This window comes from Callorhinus ursinus, unplaced genomic scaffold (genome assembly GCF_003265705.2).
Source record: "Callorhinus ursinus isolate GAN/ISIS: 27379988/994484 unplaced genomic scaffold, GSC_fseal_2.0 scaffold4, whole genome shotgun sequence".
NCBI classification, from domain to species: Eukaryota; Metazoa; Chordata; class Mammalia; order Carnivora; family Otariidae; genus Callorhinus; species Callorhinus ursinus.
In genome coordinates, this window is record NW_027397066.1 from 62,435,814 (window position 1) to 62,455,016 (window position 19,203).

The 19,203-nt window shown below is 38.6% G+C and overlaps 1 protein-coding gene across 1 annotated transcript in view; it reads left to right on the forward strand.

Moving 5' to 3' along the window:
- The window catches only part of MRPL1 (mitochondrial ribosomal protein L1), a 93,767-nt gene that overhangs the window by 68,163 nt on the left and 6,401 nt on the right, over positions 1-19,203 (forward strand). The window contains exon 9 of the mRNA XM_025887641.2: positions 15,766-15,847. Coding sequence (XP_025743426.1) covers positions 15,766-15,847 — 82 coding nt within the window. The remainder of the gene's footprint in view (positions 1-15,765; positions 15,848-19,203) is intronic.

The following is a 19,203-nucleotide window of genomic DNA, read 5'->3' on the forward strand; positions in this document are numbered from 1 at the left end:
ATCAGAGCCTCCAGTTTTAGTGAACATGTTACAACAGGAAAAGTCAATGTGTTGAAGTTCAGTTAAACAAGATGTGGATAATATAGTATGTGGAAATTGAAGGCTTATTTTATAGCAATGAGGCCCATAAACTGTGAAAGTGGCAAGTGAAGATTACTGCTTAAATCAGTTAGATAGAAGCCATAGTCGGATAAAAAGTGGTTAGCCCATTGGCTCATAGCTCACTACCACTTCCCCTCCTCCTTTTCTTGCATTCCTTCAGCTTGATAATTAACTTTTCATTTGTTGTATAATTTCTGGTATACAACTGTGTGCTGTCTCATAGGTAAGGGAATTATAAAGAGAAGAAAATAAACTGTAGAATGTAAAAGTAAAATTCTGTACTTGTTAGTTCTCATTAAAAAAGAAGGAAGTAGATTGGAGATAGATCTTAGATCTTCAAGAGTATGGTGCTAAGAAAGAGGAGAGAGAAACAAATATTTATCCAGAACCCAATATGTGCCAGCATTCTGCTTGATGCTTTATTGTGAGAGATGTATATTTAACTGGGATGAATAATCCTTGTAGTATGTTATGTTACATCCTTTGGATGGATAGTCATCAGTGTTATTACCAGTAGGAGTATTAGGTCAAGAATCATTTATTATTATTTCCAATTTTCTTACCTATATTGTCATGAAATTAGAGGATAATTTCCCAGAACTTTTGGGAATTGAAGGTGTGACTTTCCTCTTCTATCGGATATAAATAATAGCATAAAAAAAACCATCCCATTTGAAAAAAACTGCTAACTTTTCTTTTTAATTCATTGCATTAACTCAATAATGTAGTGATGCTTGATTAATAGAATAACATGATGAAAAATATGAGTGTGTCATAACATGTAAAAGGGGAGTACACTGACTTGCTTTCCTTTGTTAATCCATGTGTTAATAAGTAGTTGTCAGTATACTGCACACACAGCTTTATTTTGTTAACTTTACTTCGAAGACCAGTGATAAGTTTGATAGCTTTTACTGCAATCTGTTTTTATCCAAATGCTGGGAGAGGACATTGAATGGATCTGAAAGATGATTCCTTTTGAGTGTCATCAGTGTTACTTTCAAACAAATAACATTCACTAATACAGTATATATAGTAAATCATAAAACACCAGTAAGACCCTATTATGAATTATTAAATATATTAAGTAGAAACACAAAATTAAGTATTTTCCAAAAAGCTTTAGCATAAGCAATGATGAAAGGTGCTGTTGCCTGAGAGCACCCTCCTTCCCCCCATTTAGATTTTGGTAAACATAGGAATTTTTCTTTTTAATTTTAATTTATTTGAGACAGAGAGAGAGCACAAGTGAGGCAGTCTGGGGCAGAGAGAGAGGGACAGGCAGACTCCTCACTGAGCAGGGAGCCCGACACGGGGCTCAACCCCAGGACCCTGAGATCATGACCTGAACTGAAGGCAGATGCTTAACTGACTGAGCCACCCAGGGGCCCTGAAAGTTAGGAACTTGTTAAAGTGATGTAAAGCATAACTCATACCACAACTTGTCTTTTGCATGAATTTTTATATATTTGGAGACAAATAATGTATTCTGATACAGCAGTTGGCAAACAGTGGCTCTGCGAGTCTGTTTTTGTACCACTTGTGAGCTTAGAATGATCTTTTGAAGGTTTGTGAAAAAAAGAAAAAGGAATATGCAGCAAAAATCATATGTGGCCTTAAAAGCCTATAACATTTACCATCTGGGTCTTTGCAGAAAAAGTTTGCCAATCCTGAAATATAAATACATAACACATAAGACTGAAGATCTGGTTCCAGGTGATATGGTGTAATCACATGACAACCTGTCTCTCGCACTGAATGCAGCTATTATAAAACCTGGACAGAATGCATGGAGTAGCTATTTGAAGACTGAAAAGGGGAGCCTGGGTGGCTCAGATGGTTAAACGTCTGCCTTCGGCTCAGGTCATGGTCCCGGGGTCCTGGGAGCGAGTCCCCCATAGGGCTCCTGGCTTAGCAGGGAGCCTGCTTCTGCCTCTCCCCCTGCTCATGCTCTCTCTTTCTCAAATGAATAAATAAAATCTTAAAAAAAAAAATGAAGACTCTGAAAAGTAAATAGTAACAGGTAAATTACAGAAGACCAGAATTTGAAGTACCACCACTGGTGGTGAGTTTGCCATTTTTCTCCTTGTGTTGTCACATGAGCTGGTCTCACCATAGTCTGAAACTGGGACGTGGACATTGGCACAGGCAGAGAGAGCTTCAGGAGAAGCCCTTTACTTCAGGTTTGAGAAGTAGAGATCATGGATCCTAGTGGGGACAGTTGGAGCAGGAAAGGGTACAGGTTATCTAAAATTTGAGAAGGGGGAACCTTCCTTTCTGACTGGAGGATCTGTGGTCACAAGAGTGGGGGCATACTGTCTTTGCTGCTTTTCTCTGTCCTGTCAGTTGGCCCCCAATGCAGGAACAGTTACAGAGAGTAAGTGGCAAAATGGGGTAAATAAAGCCCCAGCTTTCTGGCCAGGGTTCCAAAAGGAGGGCCTTAGGGAACCAGAAACACTGGGAAGATCAAGGAGAGGAGGGAAACTGGGAAAGGGATCTCATAAAAATTATTTATGAACTACTGGAGATGAAATTAATGGAGATGACAGAGGAAAGAAAGAAAGATCATAGGAATTATCCAATCTGAAAAGCAAAGGCAAAAGACTGGAAAAAAAAGAGAAAGCCTTAGGGTCCTATGGGCCAATAACAAAGATGTAACTTTCCTATTATTGATGTCCCAGAAGGAGAGGAAGCCCAATGCAGGGCTTGAACTCATGACCCTAAAGAGTCAGATGCTTAACTGACTGAGCCACCCAGCTGCCCTTAGAGTTGAAACATTTAAAGTGAAATCAGAACTTACATTCACACAAATATCTCAACACATGTTTATAGGAACTGTATTGAAAAGCATCAAAAGCTGGAAAAAACTCAGTTGTCCTTCTATATATGAATGGATTAAAAAACCCCATCTGGTATATCATACAATGGAATACTACTCAGTGACAAAAAGGGTATGAACTGTTGATAGAACAACTTAAGTGAATCTCAAAAAGGTTACATTCTATAACCCAAGTGAAAGTAGTCTCAAAAGGTTACACACTGACACCAAAAGCACAGGCAACAGAAGAAATAAATGGGACTTCATCAAAATTCAAAACTTTTGTGCATCTAAGGTCACTATCAGCAGAGTAAAAAGGCAACCAACTGAATGGCAGAAAATATCTGCAAATCATATATATATGGTAAGAGACTTGTATCTAGAATATATGAAGAACTCTTATACGGTAGTCCCCCCTTATCTGTGGTTTCACTTTCCACAGTTTCAGTTCCCCACAGTCAACTGTGGTCTGGAAGTAGATGGTCCTCCTGATGCATTGTCAGGAGGTCAGTAACAGTCTAACACTATGTCACACTGTCCGTGTCACTCACCTCACTTCATCTCACCATGTAGGCATTTTTAAAAAAGATTTATTTATTTGAGAGAGAGACAGCAGGAAGTGGGGAGAAGCAGAGGGAGAGGGAGAGAGACTCTCAAGCAAACTCTCCGCTGAGCGTGGAGCTTGGCGCAGGGTTTGATCTCACAACCCTGAGATCATGACCTGAGCCAAAATCAAGAGTCAGACACTTAGCTGACTGAGCCACCCAGGTGCCCTACCATTAGGCATTTTATCATATCACATCATCACAAGAAGGGTGAGCATAGTATAGTAAGATATTTTGAGAGACCACATTCATGTAACTTTTATTGCAGTATATTATTATAATTATTCTATTTTATTATTTTTCATTTTTTACTGTGCCTAATTTATAAGTTAAACTTTATCATAGATATGGATGTATAGGAGAAAACATAGTATAGAGGTTTGATACTATCTGCAGTTTCAGGCATCCACTGGGGGTCTTGGAACATTAGTGGGGGGACCACTGTAACTCAATAATAAAATGATAAATAATTCAAAAATGAGCAAAGGGTCTCAATACACATTTCTCAAATAAGATATACAAATGGCCAATAAAGACATGAAAAGAGGCTGAGCATCATTAGCCAACAGGAAAATGCAAATTAAAACCAAAATGAGATACTGCTTCATACTTACTGGGATGGCTATTATAAAAAAAACAAACAGAAATAAGTGTTGGCGAGGATACAGAGAAATTGGGACCCTTGTGCATTGGTGGTGGGGATATAAAATGGTGCAGTTGCTGTGGGAAATGACATGACAGTTCCTCAAAAAATTAAATAGAGAATTATCATAGATCCATAGATTCTAGTTATAGATAATATACCCCAAAGAATTGAAAGCAGGAACTCAAAACAGGTGTATGTACAGCCATGTACATAGCAGCATTATTCAAATAGCCAAAAAGTGGAAGTACCCCAATTGTCCATGACAGATGAATGGATAAACAAAACGTATATTCAGGCGTACTTTGGCGATACTGCAGGTTCAGTTCTAGACCACTGCAATAAAGTAAATACTGCAGTCAAGTGAGTCAAATGAATTTTTTGATTTCCTACTGCATATGAGAGTTATGTTTATACTATACTATAGTCCTTTAAAGTGTGAAATAGTATTATGTCTAAGAGAACAATGTACATACCATAATTAAAAATTACTTTATTGCTAAGAAAGCCTAGCCATCATCTGAGCTTTCAGTGAGTTGTAATCTTTGTGCTGATAGAGGGTCTTGCCTTGATGTTGACGGCTGCTGACTGATCAGGGCAGTGGTTGCTAAAGGTGAGGTGGCTGTGGAAATTTCTTAAAATCAGTCAGCAGTGAAGTTTGCTGTATCGATTGACTCTCTAACAAATATAATAGTAAAAAAGTTTGAAATAACAAAAAAATAGTGAAAAAGTTTGAAATATTGTGAGAATTACCAAAATATGACAGAGAGATGAATTGAGCAAATGCTGTTGGGAAAATGGTGCCAGTAGACTTGTTCAATAGAAGGTTGCCACAAACCTTCAATTTGTGAAAAACACAGTATCTGTGAAGTACGGTAAAGTGAAGCTCAAGAAAACGAGGTATGCCTGTCTGTACAATGGAATATTATTCAGTCTTAAAAAGGAAGGAGATTCTGACACATGCTATATATAACATGTATGAACCATGAAGACATGCTAAATGAAGTAAACCAGTTGACAAAGGATAAATACTCTATGATTCCACTTGTTTGAGGTACCTAGAGCAGTCGTTTTCATAGAGACAGACAGTAGAATGGTGGTTGCCAGGGCCTGGGGGAAGGGGAGAATGGAGAATTATCGTTCAACGGGTACGGTTTTAGACGAGGAAGATGGAAGAAGTTCTGGAGATGGATGGGTGGTGTTGAGAATAGCACAACAATGAGAATGTACTTAATGCCACTGAACCACATACTTCAAAACAGTTAAAATGGTAAATTTTGTGCTGTGTATATTTTACCTACCACATTTTTAAAAAAATTACAAAGGAAAGAAAAAAAGGTTACATACTGTTACTCCATTTGTATGACATTTTTGGGAAGACAACACTATAGTGACACCAAAGGTTGCAAGGCTTAGGAGTGGCTAAGAGAGATCAAATGAAGTTATTTTGGTTGTTTATCATATATTGTGGTGGTTCCTCAAATGTATGTGTGAGTTAAAATGCATGGAACTGTACACCTAAAAAAGGCCAATGTAACTGCCTTTTAATCTTGAAAATATAATTAAAAATTATCTAAGCTGTAACAACATAATTAGCCTGTTGCAGCTGTGGTGGTGGTGAGGGTGGGGGTTTCGCTCTTTCCTCCACTATCACTATGAATGAGTCTCATTTCAAAAAAACATGAAGAAGTAAAGTATGCCTTGTAATTTGTAGCATCATAAAGTCCTGGTTTTGTAATTTTAAATGCTAAACTGAAACTAATTTTTTATTAACAAGTACATAATAAAATATTTGAAAAATATTAAATAGCATAAGAAAATAAAATTCATTCAGAGATTGTGTTTGGTAACGTTGCTATCATACTATATGTTAACTTTTGTATTCTCTTTTTCCTTAAATACTGTTTCTTGAATACTTTTCCAAATTACTAAAATTCTTGCAAGATATAACTTTAATAGCTATATTGTGATGTCATGTAGATATCTCATAATATATTCAACCTTACTCCTTTTCTTGGGCATTTAGACTGTTTCTGGTATCTCTCATCATATATATCATTGCTGTGAACATAAGTGCATGTCTTTTATATGTACAGAAATACAGTTCTGTGTATAAATGTGTAACTCTTTATTGAAAAGTCTGAATTTAGTGGGATCCAAACATGGAATGGTTTTCTCCGCTCTCTGATTCTAGCTGTGCCACGTGTACTTTTTCCTTTCTCTGTTCCCTTCTCTGGCATGTGAGATAGATCTCACAATTCCAGTGACTGCCAGTAATTAAAAGTGCAGTCTGATCCAGTTCAGGACCCTAATCTCCTAGGCAAAGATTTCCCTTGCCCAGTTTGGAACCAGGCTTTTATGGCCCATGTGATCTGAAGTGAGGAGGGCTTTATTAAGTTTTCACTCACACCTCCTCCCACTGTAGACATGAAGTGACTTGATTCAGTTCTAAAATACCTTGCCCCAGTCGCCTTCCCAGGCTTGACTCCTCTGGGGTAGAGGCCTGATGAAGGAAATAAGGGAGAAGAGGCGCATGCCTCTGCTTACCTATATTTCTTGTCCCCACATTGATTATTGCTACTTCTCTGGCTAGCCCTTTATTGGCTTGATGTCCTTCATAGCACATGTTCAGCCAGCTAGTCTCCCCTCCTGACAGGTGCCCCCTATCTCTGCAGAGTAGCTGCTTGAAGCCTTGCCTCCTCACTTGGCCTGCTTCTACTCAGGTGGATGTTGATTATAATAGGACCTTTTTGGCTCCTTTAATTGTTGGCATCTTTCTTTAGAGTATAGGGTACTACATGCCTTTTTTTGCTTTCAGATTTAGGACTTAATCATCAGTCCTGAAGAAGCTTCCAGAAAAGTCCCATACAACATCTTCTTCCAAACACATATCTAAGCTTAGGACAGCTGTTAAAACAGTTGCTAAGCATTTTTCCTCCTGTTATTTTAAATGGCAATGCAATACTTAGCCTGACAAAACTTTTTTTTTTTTTTTGCTTCATCTGCATAGTAGGTAGATACATAGCAAAAGTCTCTCAGCACCTAACAAAGCTTTCTGTTAACAAAACAATCTTTTTTGATCTGGCAAAAGTTAGTGGCTGTTTTTGCCCATTCATTTCCTCAAACGTCCTTCAGTCTGTCTTCCAGCAAGCTGGCCTGGGAACCATTTCTAGCTCTTTACCTGTTTTTGTAAGGCAAGTTTCATTGGAACGCAGTTGCATTCATTCTTTCATGTATTGTCCTTTTGTGCTAAAAGGGCAGAGTTGAGTAGTTGCAACACAGACTGTTTGGCCTGCAAAGCCCAAAATACTTGCTGTCTGACCATTTATAGAGAAAGTTTGCCAGTTCCTGTTTTACCCCCTTCCTGTGGAATTCTTCCTAAAACCTAGATCAGATATACCATTTGTCTGCCAAGAAACATTAGTTTCTCACTGCTTGCAATTCTAAATAAAATCTTTAGCTTTACATTCAAATCTTTCTGTAGTCGCCAATCACTATGTCAAGTTCAAATTCAGTATTTCTTGCTATTTTCAGTGATTCAGGCTGAAGCTTGGCAGCTTACAGGCTGAATTTGGTCCCCATACTTATTGGGTCCCTATAGTGGTTTTGTTTTGTTTTCTTGAATCAGCATTTAAAAACTAGATGATATCGGGGCGCCTGGGTGGCTCAGATGGTTGGGTGTCTGCCTTCGGCTCGGGTCATGGTCTCAGGGTCCTGGGATCGAGCCCCACGTTGGGCTCCCTGCTTGGCGGGAGGCCTGCTTCTCTCTCTCCCTCTACTCCTTCTGCCTGCATGTACTCTCTCACTCTCTCTGTCGAATAAATAAATAAAATCTTAAAAAAAAAAAACAACTAGATGATATCACAAAGAAATTCAGATTTCTAGTTCTTGACAAGTCAGGAATTCTGTTAACCCTGGCCCCACAGCTCCCAGTGTTAACAGTCTATTAGTGCTGAGCAGCTTCCTGCCTCCCCCATATGGAGTGGTGCTGTCCACTTCTGCACAGCCTGCGTCACACAGGTGTTGTAGCCATATTGCACCCAAACCTAGTCCTCCTCAATCCTACACATTACATGCTCTGGCCGCTGTAGGCATTTGAGTTTGCAATGCTGGGCCTAGATATAGCGAGCCACGTTATGGTCACCTGTTCTACCTTGTTATCACATTATCTCGTGCTGCACCTTCTGCCTGGAAGATCCTCATTGTCCCCGAAAATTCTTCATCCTTTAAGACTCAGTTAATCTTTAAGACTCACATGTCCCCTTCTTTGCGTAGCCTTCTCTGTCAAAGTCAATCACTTCTTCCTCTGTGCCTTGCTGCTACGTTGTTCATATAGTTAAGAGTGGCACCTGTGATGTTGTATTTTAGTTACCAGTTTGTAAGTTTCTTGAGGGCAAGGTTTGTATCTTATTCATCGTTTGTTCCTAGGTCCCAGCATGATGATGGATAGAATGGGAGCCAAAAAAGGGTTGCTGAATTATGTGGTACCACCTAAAAGCTTGGAAGGTAGTAAAGGATTCATTTGATAGAAAAATTCATATTTTTCCCACCTAAATGCATCTTCTTTTCCATTAAGCATTTCACTTAGTTTCCTCTTTTTCTACCCTATGTTTATAACAAACTCATTTGTGTTTTCCAGGCAACTGATACTTCATTTTCCATAAGGGTTAAAACTGTGTCCAGGCTTAGAGTCTCTGCCTTTAGTTAGAGCTCATGCACACAGCTGCTGAGCTGCTCCTTACCAGGGGTGTGTGCCCTTGGATAAGTTACAAAGTTTTCCAAGTCTCAGTTTCTAATGGTAAAAAAAGAATTGCAGTAGTTCCTATCTCAAAGGATTCTTGGGAGAAATTAACGAGAATATTTATATAATGCCTAGAATAGAGCTTGGCACAGAGTATTTACTCAATAAATAGAGCTGCTCATTCAATCAATTATTCTTATTATTACTTTCCTTAATGTTGTATAGGAGGCACGCATATTATCTTCCCTTTTCTTGGTTGTGACTGTTAGGAGTCATGGTGATTAAGACCATTGGCCCATCTGCAGAAACTATATGCCAGGCCATCCTTTATTTAATCTTAGAACATTGCATTTGAAGAGATTTTGGAGATCAGATGTTCTAACAGGTGCTTGCCAAAGGAGCAGTCTCCAGTTAGAGATGCTCATTCATCTATGGGCTATCAGAACATTTCAGTGACAGCAGCTGACCACTTTGGGGAGGATCATGTGATTGTTAAAAAATCATGTGAACGTTGCTTGTTGTCATTGTTTGTTTCTTTCTTAGTTTTATTCCCCTGTAAAAGGTGAAAAATTAAGTCAGATCCTTTTTCTACACTGTAGTCCTTAGTCCTCCAAAATATTTTAAGACTTAACCTTTTGTCTAGCAGTTCTCCAAGTGTGACTAGAGATTCCTTTTAACTGACGCACTTTCCTCAGAAGCCTTTCTTCTCTTTTCCCCTTTCTTTTAATCAGAGAGTCCATGAAGACCCTGAAAGCATAGGCTAATTTTTTTATGTGCCTGTGTGCAGTTTTCTGGAGTGAGGTTTGATAACTGAAAGGAAGTTTAAGAATCATTGCCTTAGAGGGGGTGAGCGAAAATGGTGGTGTAGTAGGAGGACCCTAGGCTTGCCTTGTCCCTCGAACACAGCTAGATAACTATCAAATCATTCTGAGTACTCAGGAAATCAGTGTGTGGACTGAGAGAACAGACCGCACAGCTAGAGGGAGAGAGGAGGCCCCTTCAAGGAAGGTAGGACGTGCTGAGATGTGCTTTGGGGGAGACATGGATTGCAGGTGCAGGGGAGGGAACGGAGCCGTGGTGGCAGAGAAAGGCAAGAGAGTGGAGCACACAGGGATAAGCACAGGGAGAACACTTCCCCAAAGCCATTGTCTGGGAAAAGGAGAGGGGCTGAATTTTGTGAGTTTTCGCAACTGGCGGGGCTCAAAGACTGGAGTTTCAGAGGCTCCCCGGCTGGGCTGTGATAGAGACCTGAGGATACTGTCCTACTTCTGGAGTGGCGGCCCGCAAACAGCTCTGGTGCAGACTATCTGAGAATTAGGCTATCTGAGAATCGCCTGAGTGGTGTGGGGAGGGACTTTGTACTTTTTGAGGCACATCCGTGAGAGGTGGCATGGCCTCTCTATGGACAAAAGAACTGGTGGGTGCCATTTCCCTCCCCTGCCCCTCAGCAGAGGTGTAGAGACACCTGCTGAGGGCAGCTAACTGGGACACCCCTGTTTAGCCTGCTTGCTCCAAATCCCATGCCCCTGCAGTCTGGTGCCACTGCTCTTCTGGACAAACCTGCATCAGTCCCAGCACAGTGAGACCCTTTCCCAGAAGACCAGCACAGGTCCCTGTCACACCAGTCTCTGAAGTTTGGAATTTTAAAAGTCAGCAGGCCTGGTAAGATTAGAGCCCAAGATGTGCTGTGCTGCTCCAGGCAGGCCAGCAGTCCAGAGACAGGCAATGTGAAATCAGTGATCTGAAAAATGCCTGTGACACACGAGGGGAATTATTCGCTCCTCCGAAAATGCTTCCCTGAGAGTAGCAAGTACAGACTCCTCTCTCCAGGGACAGAGGAGCAGGCTGGTGCCATTTCCTTCCTCTGCCCCTTGGCATAAACCAACTTCAGTAAACAGCACAGTGCCAACACTGGCTGCATAACCTGCTTACACCAAGTGTCGTCCCCCCCCCGCCCCCACCGCCATCTCCATGCTCCACTGGTACTGTTTTAGGGCAAGTGTGCCTAAGGACCAGGGCAGCGGGCCCTTACCCCAAAAGACCAGCACAAACCCCCACATACACCATGTCTGCTGACCAGAGTTCTGCAAAGCTTCAGTTCTAGTGGAAATAGCATCAGGCCTCTTTTAGCAAGTTGACCAGAGCATACCTCATTAAAACTCACCACACTCTGGTCAAGGTCCAAACACTCCCCACTGCAGGCAAGGAGAAATTCTGCAGAGGCCTGACCTGACGGATAGAGCAGCCAAAACACAGCAGCAGGGTGCACGCAGCACACACCAGAGACACTTCCCGAAGTGCCAGGCCCTGGACAGTATTACTCTCAGGTTCAGGAAGCATTAACAGGCTGTCCTAACACCCAGAAGACAGAAACCTAGACAAGATGCCAAGACAGAGGAATTCATCTCAAAAGAAAGAACAAGAAAAGGTCATGGCCAGGGATCTAATACATCTCCTGAGGCAAGGGAAACAAAAGCAAAAATAAACTCTTGGGCCTTTTTCAAGATAAAAAGCTTCTGTGCAGTGAAGGAAAAGACAAAACTAAAAGGCAACCTTCAGAATGGCAGAAGATATTTGCAAGTGACATATCTGATAATGGGTTAATATCCAAAATATATAAAGAACTTATAAAACGCAACACCCAAAAAACAAATACTCCAGTTAAAAAATGGGCAGAAGACACGAATAGACATTTCTCCAAAGACAACATACAGATGGCTAACAGACACATGAGAAGATGCTAAGCATCACTCATCATTACGGATATACAAATCAAAACCACAATATCACCTCACAGCTATCAGAATGGCTAAAATTAATGGCAGGAAACAACAGATGTTGCAAGGATGTGGAGAAAGGGGAACCCTCTTACACTGTTGGTGGAAATGCAAACTGGTGCAGCTACTCTGGAAAACAGTATGGTGGTTCCTCAGAAAGTTGAAAATAAACTACTCTACCATCCAGCATTACACTACTAGGTATTTACTCAAAGGGTACAGAGATACTGATTCAAAAGGGTATATGCATCCTAATGTTTATAGGAGCATTATCAACAACAGCCAAATTATGGAAAGAGGCCAAATGTCCATTGACTGATGAATGGATAAAGAAGGTACGGTAAATATATACAGTGGAATATTACTCAGCCATAAAAAAGAATGAAATCTTGCCATTTGCAATGATGTAGATGGAGCTAGAGAATAGTATTATGTTAAGTGAAATAAATCAGAGAAAGACAAATAACATGATTTCACTCATGTGGAATTTAAGAAACAAACAGATGAACATAGGAGTAAAAAAAGAGGCAAACCAGAAAACAGACTCTTTAAAAAAAAGATTTATTTATTTTAGAGAGAGAGAGCACAGCAGGAGGGGCAAAGAGAGAGAGAGAAAAATCTCAAGCAGACTCCATGCTGAACTTGGAGTCCAATGCAGGGCTCAGTCTCACAATCCCATGATCACACCTGAGCTGAAACCAAGAGTTGGATACTTAGCAAACTGCCACCCAGATGCCCCTACAGACTCTTAACTATAGAGAACAAATTGAGGATTGCTGGAGAGGAGGTGGGTGGGGGGATGGGTTAAATGGGTGATGGGGATCAAGGAGGGCACCTGTTGAGATGAGCAGTGGGTATTGTATATAAGTGATGAATCACTAAATTCTACACCTGAAACTAGTATTATACTGTATATTAACTAAATGAAATTTAAATAAAAACTTGGGGAAAAAAAAGAATACTTGTGTTAGACACTCATGACTACAATTTTCTTTGCATACATCAGCATTTCAAGGGGATGAAAAAATGGTCAGGAACCACTAACTTTTAGTTTTCTCATAATTGTAAAAACTGAAGACAAAGGTTAGGAATTGCATGGAAAGAGGAAAATCTGAGAGTTAAAGTGAAGAGAGACAGAGTTCATCTGTATCCACTGAGCCTCCACCCAAACATCTTTGGTAAGTCTTCCATCTCGTCTGTTTAGGGAATTATTTCTTTTTTCTTTTTTTTTTTTAATTTAAATTCAGTTAGCCAACATATAGTACATCATTAGTTTCACAAGTAGTGTTCAATGATTCATCAGTTGCGTATAACACCCAGTGCTCATCACATCACGTGCCCTCCTTAATGCTCATCACCCAGTTGCCTCATCCCCCCTTCCACCTCCCCTTTCACAACCCACAATTTGTTTCCCAGAGTCAGGAGTCCTTCATGATTTGTCTCCCTCTCTGATTTCTTCTCATTCAGTTTTCCCTCCTTCCCCTATGATCCTCTGCACTATTTCTTATATTCCATATCTGAGTGAAACCATATGATAATTGTCTTTCTCTGATTGACTTATTTCATTTAGCATAATACCCTCCAGTTCTGTCCACATCGACGTAAATGGTAGGTATTCATTTTAGGGAATTATTTCTGACATAATAAAAGATGTTAAGCAGAAGGTAGGATTCAGTAAGGTAGTCTTTTCTTGAAACCGTATCTGCTACAGAATGAGGAATAACTATCTTGTCCTGTAGTGGGCAGTCACTTTAGCTAAACATAAATAGTATTGTAACTAGGTCCTCAATTAGATGTACTTGTACTGTAATTAGATACTCAAATGCACACGTATGCACATGTGCAAATATGATGCTTACCGTAGTTCAGGGTCCACCAATCCCAGTTTTTTTTTTTTTCCTTTGGTGTACCAAGTCTTATGCTTTGATATTGAGAATCTAACAGATAATAAATCATCTCAAAATGGTCCATCCTTACCTTTGTAAGATTACAGATTGTTATTGCATGAGAGCACCATGAAGTGCAGAAGCTTGCAAATGTTGCTTTCCTGAGTTATCTCTAGGTTATTGTCAGCCCAAATACATTTCCTAGGCAAATTTTCATAAAATTCATGCATGCATACTTTTTTTTGACCATAATTAACATCAGTAGCCAATTAAGTAATCACGTTTTATGGTTTAGATAAACCATAAAATATATAGATTTTTCATATTTTTATATAATATCTAAAAAGTAAAATGAAGTACTATGGTTATAAATATTTTAAAATTCAACAGAGGACAGTACTAAGGATTAGAGGTGCTAAAATTTGGACAAAAATGTAAACTGTGTTCGAAGACATTTTTATATATTTTAGAACTTAATGAAATCCTTGAAGTCATCCTAATAATGAAAGTCACAGAGGAAGTATATGGTGCATGTGTTTAGCATCTTATTTTAGCTAACTGTAGGCAGTATAAGTCCACAAAAGTATTGTTTGATATATTAGTTCAGTATATTTTAACAGTGTAGAGCATAACTTAATTGTAAATAGGGAAGGCATATGTTGGACATCTTGCTTTTTCTTGTATCTATTACTTTCCCAAATTTAAGGTAGCTATAGGTCTTTAACAAAGGGTGAAGGAACTTCCTAGGGCTGTGGTGGTACTTCAGTTGATAATGGAAAGAAGGACGATTTGATTAATGTGGAGAGTTAAGAGAGGAATGAATGGAGACACATGTTGATAGCATTAGTTTTTGTTTTACTTTGTTTTGTTTTGTTTTTTAACATAGCAGGTGCCTTTCCTGCCAGTGAACTACTTGATTAAAGCTGTAAGTTCACTGGACTTAAGAAGGTGAATTAAGCATTGCTTGATTTTTTTTTTTTCCTCTCAGAACTCCCCCTTATGGATTAGCTTAAGTGAAAATTCCTCCAATACTGTCCAAACCTTCTCATTTAGGGTTTGATACTGCATCATGTCCAAGTGAGTGTCAAATGTTGTCTGGTGGTGATGAGAATATTTTTTTTTCATGGGGAATTCTCTTAATGCTTACACAGCACATTTCTCACAGGGGTCTCAGCGTCCCTGGAAAATAGAAACCTTGCTTGAACTTGAACTATTACCATGTGATTTTTTTTTTTTTTTGCCAGTTACGCTATTACGAGTTTCACATGAATTTTTTAAAAATTCATTCATTTGGCAAAGTGTAAAATCCTTTAAACATTGGGATGTAATATAACTGATTTTAACTGGTATATTTTAGAAGAGTAACATGCATTGAATTTGAATGATAAACATAAGGACTTTCCAAAGTTGTGAGCTAGGTTTTGAATAGGACTTGTTCACTATATATTTACTTACTATAATTTTCATTGAATAGCAGGATATTTGTTATTGCATAGAGTGTTACCATAGCATTCTGAAAATGTCTCTATATCAGATATGTGTTATGTGAATGTGTGTGGTTAAGTAGTCTTATTTTGTACTCCTGAAAGCATGAGTTTCTAAGCATTTTCTTAGTTTCCTGTAAAAGTAAATCAATAACAGGGGTGCCTGAGTGGCTCATTTGGTTAAGTGTCTAACTTCCACTCAGGTCATGATCTCTGGGCACCACGTCGGGCTCTGCTCTCAGCATGGAGTCTGCTTGTCCCTCTCACCCAACTCCCCTTGCTCGTGCTCTCTCTCTCTCAAATAAATAAAATCTTAAAAAAAGAATAATAAAAAATAAAAGTAAATCAACAAAAAACTTCAAGAAAATATCCCTAAAACCTTGGGTGTAGGGATCAGGGGATGGTGTATTCTGCCTCAGAATGTGCTTTGGGGAAAATACTGGGAAATCAAGGAATCTCAAGTAGAGCAACTTCAAAATACTTTGCTATGACATGTTCCATAAGGTAATTAAGTCTTGACGTGTAAAGACATGTGAATGTAGCATTCTGAAAGAAGAGTTACAGAAGTTTTTTTCTTTCACAGTAACGTCTCCTAATAGTTTGCATTAGTTGAATATTTGAAAAACACTAAAATAAATACTTGTACAGTTACCAGAAGTTGTATTATCTTCTCACTTTCACATTATTGTTACATATCCTTTCATTTCAGCTGGATATGCTAAGTAACCAGATAGCTGCGAATCTGCAAGCAGTCATCAGTGAAGTTTGTAAGCACAGACCACTCAGTTTGGGTAAGTGATTTGCTGGGGTACACTTCCCTAGAGCTCTGGGATTCTTTAAAAATGTAAAATATTAAGAAAACAATCAAGTTAATAGCAAGTACAGTATCCAATAGCAGCAATATTTTCAGGGATTAAATAAATAAAATTTATCCAAAGGATTCCTAATCCCCTTATTAACAAGTTATAGTTGTTTGGAGAGGAGACCTCTTTAACATGAATAAGGAATACATCCTGAAATCTTTGTAAATTCCATTATTTCTACCATTAAATGTAATAAACTTTGAAAGAAAGCTGTAACTGATTGCCTTAAACTTGCAATGGTGTTAAATAGAAACTAAAATCAGGGGCGCCTGGGTGGCTCAGTTGTTAAGCGTCTGCCTTCGGCTCAGGTCATGATCCCAGGGTTCTGGGATCGAGCCCCACATTGGGCTCCCTGCTCTGCGGGAAGCCTGCTTCTCCCTCTCCCACTCCCCCTGCTTGTGTTCCCTCTCTCGCTGTCTCTCTCTGTCAAATAAATAAATAAAAAACTTTAAAAAAAACCCACTAAAATCATTTATGAAATATTTTTTGGCTAGACCATTCACTTTATCACTGGAACTAGCAATTGTCTTTTTTAATCTTACTTATTTTTAAAAAAGAACAAAGTTTTTAATCATGTCATTAGAGTCACTTCTTATAAACAGGGTGGTTCATGGAGAGCAGTGAAACTTGACTGAGATGTGGGAGCTGTTTCATAGACTGGGAACACATAGCCAGACCCTTACTGTTGCATTATGTGCCAAGCATGTTCTCTCCTCAGACGAATTTCACTCCTGGCCGGTTGCCGCCCAAAAAGGGTTCATTATACTCAGTAGACTCTTCATTTATAGACTTAACATGATAGGACTCTGTCTGGTTTAGTTTTATAACCAAGTGTGTAATTAAAACATAATCCTAAGCTATTTTTTACCTTCTTTGGCAGTTAGCACAATGGTGAATAAATAGCTCACTTGTTAATTCTGGTGCCATAGATATGGTCATGGTACTTAGTAATTGTATGTGTATGCATTCTTATATTCCATGGAGCACTTCGATTTCAGTATAGGATCTTCTGAGACTATGGCAGGAATGAAATGATGGACAGCAAATCTCTAAAAGCAGTGTGTCCTCTTTTTGCCATTTTTTAAATTGCAGTGTAGTTAACGTACAATATTCTTTTAGTTTCAAGTGTACAATGTAATAATTCAACATTTGTATACATTGCAAATTGATCACCACCATAAGTCTAATTACCATCTGTCACCATACAAAGTTAATACAATAACACTGACTTTATTCCCTGTGCTTTACATTATATCCCCTTGGCTTATTTATTTCATAACTGAATGTTTGTACCTCTTGATTCCCTTCACCCATTTTGTCCCCTCCCCCAACTTCCTTCCCCCTAGCACCCACCACCCTGTTCTCTGTATCTATGAGACTGGGTTTGGTTTGGTTTTGTTAGTTTGTTTTGTATTTTAGATTTCACTTAAAATGAAATCACTGATATTTGTCTTTCTCTCTCTGACTCATTTCACTTAGTATAGTATCCTCAAAGTCCATTACTGTCACAAATACTAAGATTTCATTTTTTAAGATGCCTGAGTAGTATTCCATTGTGTGTGTGTGTGTGTGTGTACGTGTGTGTGTGTGTGCATGTGTGCGTGTGCATGTGTGCGTGTGTATACACCACATCTTCTTTATTCATTCATGTATGGATGGACACTTAGGTTGTTTCCATATCTTGACTATTGTAAATATGCTGCAAGGAACACAGGGGTGCATGTATCTTTTCAAACTAGCATGTTCATTTTCTTCCGATATATACCCAAAAGTGAAATTGTTGGGTCATATTGTCATTCTCTTGGTGATTTTTTGAGGAATCCTCATTCTCTTTTCTAGTGTCTGCCCTAATTTACATTCCTACTAACAGTGCATGAGGGTTCTTTTTTTCTCCACATCCTTGCCAACCATTATTTTTAATAATAGCCACTCTGACAAGTGTGAGGTGATAACTCATTGTGGTTTTGATTTGCATTTCCCTGTGATTAATGATGTTGAGCTTCTTTTCATGTGCCTGTTATCCACTTGTACGTCTTTGAGAAAATGTCTATTTAGATTCTGTGCCCAATTTTAAATTGGATTTTTTTTTTGGTTATTGAGTTGTGTGAGTTCTTTACAAATTTTAGATATTAATCCCTTATTGGATATATGATTTGCAAATACCTTCTTCTGTTCACCAGGTTGCCTTTTGATTTTATTGTTGGTTTGCTGTTCAGAGCTTTTTAGTTTGATGTAGGCCCATTCGTTTATTTGGTTATTGTTGCCCTTTGTAGTCATCAAAAAAAAAAAAAAAACCCTGCTAAGACCAATGTTGAGGAGCTTACCAAATGTGTTTTCTTCTTCCTAGAAGAAATGGTTTCAGGTCTTACTTTCAAGTCTTTAATCTATTTGAGTTAATTTTTGTATGTGGTGTGGGGTATTGGTTCAGTTTCCCTCTTTTGCATGTAGCTGTTCAGTTTTCCCAACACCATTTATTAAAGAGACTGTCCTTCCTCCATTGTATATCCTTGCCTCCTTTGTTGTGGATTAATTGACTATATATGTATGGTTTTATTTCTGGGCTCTCTATTCTGTTCCATCAATCCATATGTCTTTTTACGTCAATACCATACTGTTTTAATTACTGTAGCTTTGTAGTATAGTTTAAAATCAGGAAGCTTGATATCTCTTTCTTTGTTCTTTCTCAAGATTGCTTTGGCTATTCAGGGTCTTTTGTGGTTCCATACAAATTTTGGAATTATTTGTTCTATTTCTGTGAGCAATACTATTGGAATTTTGATAGGGATTGCTTTGAATTTATAGATCACTTTGGGTAATGTGTACATCCTAATATTAATTCTTCTAATCCATGAGCATGGAATATCTATTTCTTTGTATTATCTTCAGTTTCTTTCATCACTGTCTTACAGTGACCAATATACTAATCTTTCACCTTCTTTATTAGATTTATTCCTAGGTTTATTCCTAGGTATTTTATTCTTTTCAATGCAATTGTAAATGGGATTGTTTTCTTAATTTCTCTTTCTGGTAATTTGTTGTTAGTGTATAGAAACAATTGATTTTTGTATATTGATTTTGTATCCTGCCACTTTACTGAATTTTTTTTATTGGTTCTAACAGTTTTTTGGGGTAGTCTTTATCTTTTATATATAGTATCATGTCTTCTGCAAACAGGGACAATTTTACATCTTCCTTTCCTGTTAGGGTGCTTTTTTTTTTCTTTCTCGTCTAAGTTCTGTGACTAGGTATTCCAATGCTGTGTTGAGTAATAGTGGGGAGAGTGG